We start from the raw sequence: 6,000 nt of genomic DNA on the forward strand, positions 1-6,000 counted from the left end.
TAAGTCTCGCTACATAAGAAGTAACGTATTTGCTACTTTATCTCAATATTATATTCTTAAAACGCATCGTTTGATATGTAGATGCGATGAAAAAGAAGATTTTATGATAAGCTAGCAATAGCCTTTAACTCTAAATTCATAATCATTTAACCCCTATGCTTATAAAATTCAGTTTGTACATTTGATGACACCATGGTGATATATAAAATAAATACATCAATATATCTAATTTTTTCTACCTTAATCCATATTAGGCTCAATTACATGAATGCATTTCTTGTGAATGTATGCATGTATATGTGTGTTTACAATTGGGATACAAATACTGACTGGGCTACTTTTCTTTTCTTTTTTTTCATTCTTACATATGAGATAGTGTCAATCGTAATTACAAACAGTCGTTTTGCCATGTGTTCATGCTTTCTCCTTCCAATTTTAAGCTGTTGGCCAACAATGTGCAGCAGCCACGGAATGCGTATCAAATGCTGATTGTGATACAACTTGTAAATGCAAAGAGGGGTTAGTTGATACAAACGGATTGTGTGCAAAACGTGAGTTAATTCAGCAGAACAAATATATCAAAAGCTTTTGCTGTTATGATTATTATCATTTAGGGATACCAAATGTTTTCTTCTTACTTTGTCTTTTCATTTGCAAAATCTAAAGGACTATAAAGCCTCAAAATATTAGTATTATTATCTCTTAAAAATGTTTTATTTTTTTTACTTTGTTCTTTTCTTTTGTTCATTTTGGGCTCTTTACGTTACTATAATGAGTATTTTGTTTTTGAAGCCAAAGTATCGGAAACGCAGTGCCACAGCAATACCGAATGCACTGTGTCGAACTCCGAATGTGACACACAAGCGACAAAGTGTAAATGTAAAAATACTTTTACAGAAAGTTCACCTGACGGAACTTCATGCACTGCATCAACACAAACAAGTAATGGAATTGATTTTGACATTTAATATAACGGAAGTCTATGTAATTCATACATTGTACAATTAAAAAAGTATAAAATATGATATTCAATCTTAATAGCTTCTGTTAACAAACCGGAACTTCATGCATTTAACCAACAAATAATGAAATTATTTCTAACATTTACTGACCTAAACAAATTGAACATAAGTGTCTAAGTTTTACCAAAATATATCATTACACATTGTGAAGTAAAACAACAAAACACAATTACTTTGTTTACTTTTTTTTCAGTCTCTAGAATGCATACAAATGTTTCGTTATTTTCATAACGTTTGTTTCGGTTTATGAAATATTGAAGTCCTATATAAAATTTTTCGTTTTATTCCACATTTTACATACTGCACTGTTTCTTTACAATAAACCGCGTATATCCCGTAGTGCAGGACTATGAAAATAGCACATAAATTGTGCAAAAATATCGCCGGGAAAGACATTCAGGTAACTGTTTTGAAGGCCATTGTTGAGAACCAAATTTAACTAAATTGCAGAAAGAAACTATTCAATTTTAGGGACGGCTGTCACTAGATATATTTCTAGATTTCTTACAGGTTGAGTAAGGATAGAATAATTTGACTTCATAATGTCATCAAAGAACAACTATTATATCGCTTCCCAAAAGATTCTCCTTTTTTGTAGAAAATTAAATTTATTTATTCAGCACTTGGCACCACGTGTGATGCGAACAATGCGCAAACTGTTTGTACAGAAGCAAATGCAGATTGTTCTTCGGGGAAATGTTCTTGTCAGACAAATTTTGTAGAAGAAAATGGGCATTGCCTGAAAGGTTTGCTATTTGCTTTAGTGTTTAAAACAGTAATATTTTGATATGGTTGTTTTGAACTCATATTTTAATGATATATTCATCACTTTTGTGTAAGTCTCGCTACAAAAGAAGTAACATATTTGTTACTTTATCTCAATATTAAATTCTTAAAATGCATCGTTTGATATGAAGATGCGATGAAAAGGAAGATTTTATGATACGCTAGCAATAGCCTTTAACTCTAAATTCATAATCATTTTACCCTTATGCTTATAAAAGTAAAACATTAATATTCAGTTTGTACTTTTGATGACACCATGATGATATATAGAATGAATACATCAATATATCTTATTTTTTCTACCTTAATCCATATTGGGCGGCTCAATTACATGAATGCTTTTCTTTCTTGTGAATGTATGCATGTATATGTGTGTTTACAATCGGGATACAAATACTGACTGGGCTACTTTTATTTCTTTTTTTTTTTCATTCTTACATATGAGATAGTGTCAATCGTAACAACAAACAGTCGTTTTGCCATGCGTTCATGCTTTCTCCTTCCAATTTCAAGCTGTTGGCCAACAATGTGCAGCAGCCACGGAATGCATATCAAATGCTGATTGTGATACAACTTGTAAATGCAAAGAGGGGTTAGTTGATACAAACGGATTGTGTGCAAAACGTGAGTTAATTCAGCAGAACAAATATATCAAAAGCTTTTGCTGTTATGATTATTATCAATTAGGGATACCAAATGTTTTCTTCTTATTTTGTCTTTTCAATTGCAAAATCTATAGGTCTATAAAGCCTCAAAATACTAGTATTATTATCTCTTAAAAATGTTGTATTTCTTTTTACTTTGTTCTTTTCTTTTGTTCATTTTGGGCTCCTGCTACATTTTCCAAATAGTACTTACTGGTAATATAGATGGAACATCTTTTGATTCCTTTGCTCTTTTGCAACTGATACAGTTATTTATGTGTTTAAGTATTTTGTAAAGAAGCATAATACCACTCTGTTTAAATTCTAAAACCTTTATTTCACGTTCAACTCTACATTCTTCAGGTGATTAGCATCTATCCTATCCTTAATCAATTATTAAAATATTAAACTTTTAATGATGACATCAGCATATCCAATTTTCGATATACTTTTGTTCTGACATTAACGTACATATATGTTTGTAATTTATCTACAATTTTGTACAAATACCTTAATCAGATCTACGAAAATAAACTCAAATCAGAATATACGCCCAAGTTTATTTACCTTATCAGGTTTTATGTTCCTACTATCTCAGAAACTTAAAAAAAAACCATACTTATTTCATTTTCAATAGCGTCATCTGCTACATCAGTTAAGACAGCCCTGAGCGTCATGAGCATACTGACGATGTTGAACATTCTTTTGAAAATGTTTTAAAGGTAAGACTTATTATGAATGTTCAAAAGACTGTCTTTCAAATTACTGAAGTCATAGTGTTACATTAATTTATCATCCATTTCAATATGAACATTACTTGAAAACATTCATTTATGTGATTTAGGTTAGGTAAATTGTCGAACAAAGTTTATTCATGCAGAAATCCTGCTAAGGACATTTTGATGCTAGATATGAAGTAAATGTACGAACTGAACATCTTTTTCTCATTCAATCGTATTCTATGTAATAAAATCAATATTTGTTGTCACTAAATGATCTTAGAAATAATCATTGTTTGCATATATATCAAGATATTTCTATAATTTATTTTGTAGATTATCTTCGCAACGCTAAGAGATGGTGTACGTGTTTGATGGAACATATTAAGTATCTATTTTAAACAAATATTACTATATTTGTTTCTTCAAAAGGAACAACATAGTGTGTGATGGCTTGTTCATTGTATTTCTTGTTGATGACTTATATTTATTTTAATCTCTTTAAAATTTAAACGCAATATATATTAAATTGAACTTAAAATTTGACACAAGAATAAACACTCGAATTATATGCATGTATATTAGGGCTTCTAGTATCACGGTGGTTAAACTAAACGGTATTCTTTCTATACTGTCAATTTATGCGTTATATAGTCCTTCTTTGTGATTTGCCACCTGTTTCTTTATATACATTTACATAGTGAGTGTTTTAGAAAGGTTGTCAGATCTTCAAAATTTGCATTGTTTTACATAAAGAAGTAAACATTATTTATATTTTAAGAATTTGTACGGAACATTTCATATATTTTACTAAGTTAAACATGTACCGTCCCATATTATACATTAAACATGCATAGTGAATAAAAATCATTATGTGTTGTAAGGGGCTACGGGTAAGGTACGAATATGGTGCCGGATATGTAGCGATATTTGTTGGCAAAAGTTTGTATACGAAATTCAATATTCTTATAGAAATTGAACTAAACGGGTCTTACTGTGGGTTGTTGGCTTTTTAAATTTGTTACTAATCCGATGGTCCCCAGTTTTTGTTTATGTTAAACCTGTGATAATGTGTCTTATGTTGCATTGAGAAGTTTATTTAATGAACCGTCAATGTATTGTGGTTATTTTCTATGTTCATACAATACTTCTACGACAGTCTTGTCATGTTTTTTTTTAATTATTTTTTCTCGAAATTTATGTCCTGCCTTTGTGATAAATACATAATTTTCAACAAAGATTTGCTTTTTGTGTGTTAATGATTATTTCAGTCATTTTGCATATAAGATTGAATGCTGAATTGTTGTTGTTGCCGATGAAAAGAATATGTAAAATAAATAAATGACGTGTTTTCACTTTCTCTAGGAACATTTCTGAAAAACAGGAAACCCGTGTAGGTTTTAAATATTTTTCAATGTGTAATATGTTAACTTTGATGACAGTTTTAGTTTATTGTGCTTTTATAACCAATGTTTTTGCAGCTGTTACTACCTTGTTGATTTTATTCAATAAAGTTATAAAGTTATAAATGTTTGAGTACAATACTGTATTCTATTGGACGAGAACACAGCTGTCAAAACTATATTGGTGAGTCGCTAGCCAGGTCTGATATAGGTTTTGCAGCTGTGTACGAGTCAAATATAATCAGTATTGCTCTCAGCCATGTTTGATATCCTCTTTTTTCACACCATATTTTTTGCTTTTTGAACAACTTTATTGCTTAAATAACAAAAAATGTGATATGGAGTTTGGACTTTAAAATCCTAAAACGAGGTTAAATGGGGTGAAGTATGGTTTTTGACTGTGGAAATGTAAACGAGGATATATTGGATGTGATATAGAACAGATCTGATGCGGTTTTTCTGTCGTCATTCATTAACTAGCGTTGAAAAAGTCAACGAAAAAAAAAACAAAAAAAAAACTCTTCACTTCTTCATAAAAAATGACGATCAGGTTTTAGGCATGGTAAAGTAACCAAAGTTTTGATGTTTCCCTCTATATCATTAACAGGCAAAAATAACACATTGATAAGCATTTAAAATGAACGAGTGTATTCTATAATTATCCAGTCCCTGTACATATCGTAGTCGGTGCCGTTGATTTCGGTATAATCAAAATACTTGTATATTACCCGTAGTCCTCCTTTCGCTTCTATTTTGCGATATAATGTCTTATGTCTGTGCTCTTAAATTTATTCTGAAACATGACATACGGATGATAATGGTGCAAACGGAAATTTAATCATTACCAATACTTTATCATAAAAACAACGTTGTATTTTACAAATTTCATTCATAGAGGAGGCTTTTTCGTTTTTTATTATCGATATAATTCAGAATTATGTCAACGGAGAAAATAATAGAATATTGAACGTGTATAATTAATATTATCCGTGAGACAAAGCTTTTTGATAACTAACAAATCTGTGAGACTTTTTATCATCCGTTTTCAGTTTATTGTCTATGATTTTAAGATAGAAACTGGCTCTGACTCGTTTATGAGCAGGGAAACGCAAAATTGACGTTTAGAAGCAGTTTTGATTAACCAACGTGAGAATTATGAACAATGAAAATAACATTAATTTTACAATTTTTTACAATAGTGTTATATATTTGCGTGGCTATTCTATTGTTTAAATACCCTGAGTTGAATTTAACAAAATATACTTTATCACAAAACTGTTATATAACATTTTCATAACGTAAATACTTTATATTATTTATATGGTGAACATCTTTAAATCACACATCGATAAAAGTGTTATTCAGATTTTTTTACCATTAGTTTGTTAGTTAAGAAATTATGAACAAATGTTTTATTTTCAAACTA

General features: G+C 30.0%; 1 protein-coding gene across 1 annotated transcript in view; it reads left to right on the forward strand.

Annotated features, from left to right (window-relative positions):
* LOC132741180 (prion-like-(Q/N-rich) domain-bearing protein 25) overlaps nt 1-4,552 on the forward strand; it is a 53,692-nt gene extending 49,140 nt beyond the window's left edge. Inside the window, exons 6-11 of the mRNA XM_060729294.1 lie at nt 441-551; nt 793-942; nt 1,643-1,768; nt 2,322-2,432; nt 3,090-3,174; nt 3,508-4,552. Of these exons, the coding sequence (XP_060585277.1) occupies nt 441-551; nt 793-942; nt 1,643-1,768; nt 2,322-2,432; nt 3,090-3,172 (581 nt within the window). The 3' untranslated portion in view covers nt 3,173-3,174; nt 3,508-4,552. The remainder of the gene's footprint in view (nt 1-440; nt 552-792; nt 943-1,642; nt 1,769-2,321; nt 2,433-3,089; nt 3,175-3,507) is intronic.
* Nucleotides 4,553-6,000: the final 1,448 nt, after the last annotated feature.

Source organism: Ruditapes philippinarum, unplaced genomic scaffold (genome assembly GCF_026571515.1).
Source record: "Ruditapes philippinarum isolate M1 unplaced genomic scaffold, ASM2657151v2 ctg4167_1_1_1_1, whole genome shotgun sequence".
NCBI classification, from domain to species: domain Eukaryota; kingdom Metazoa; phylum Mollusca; class Bivalvia; order Venerida; family Veneridae; genus Ruditapes; species Ruditapes philippinarum.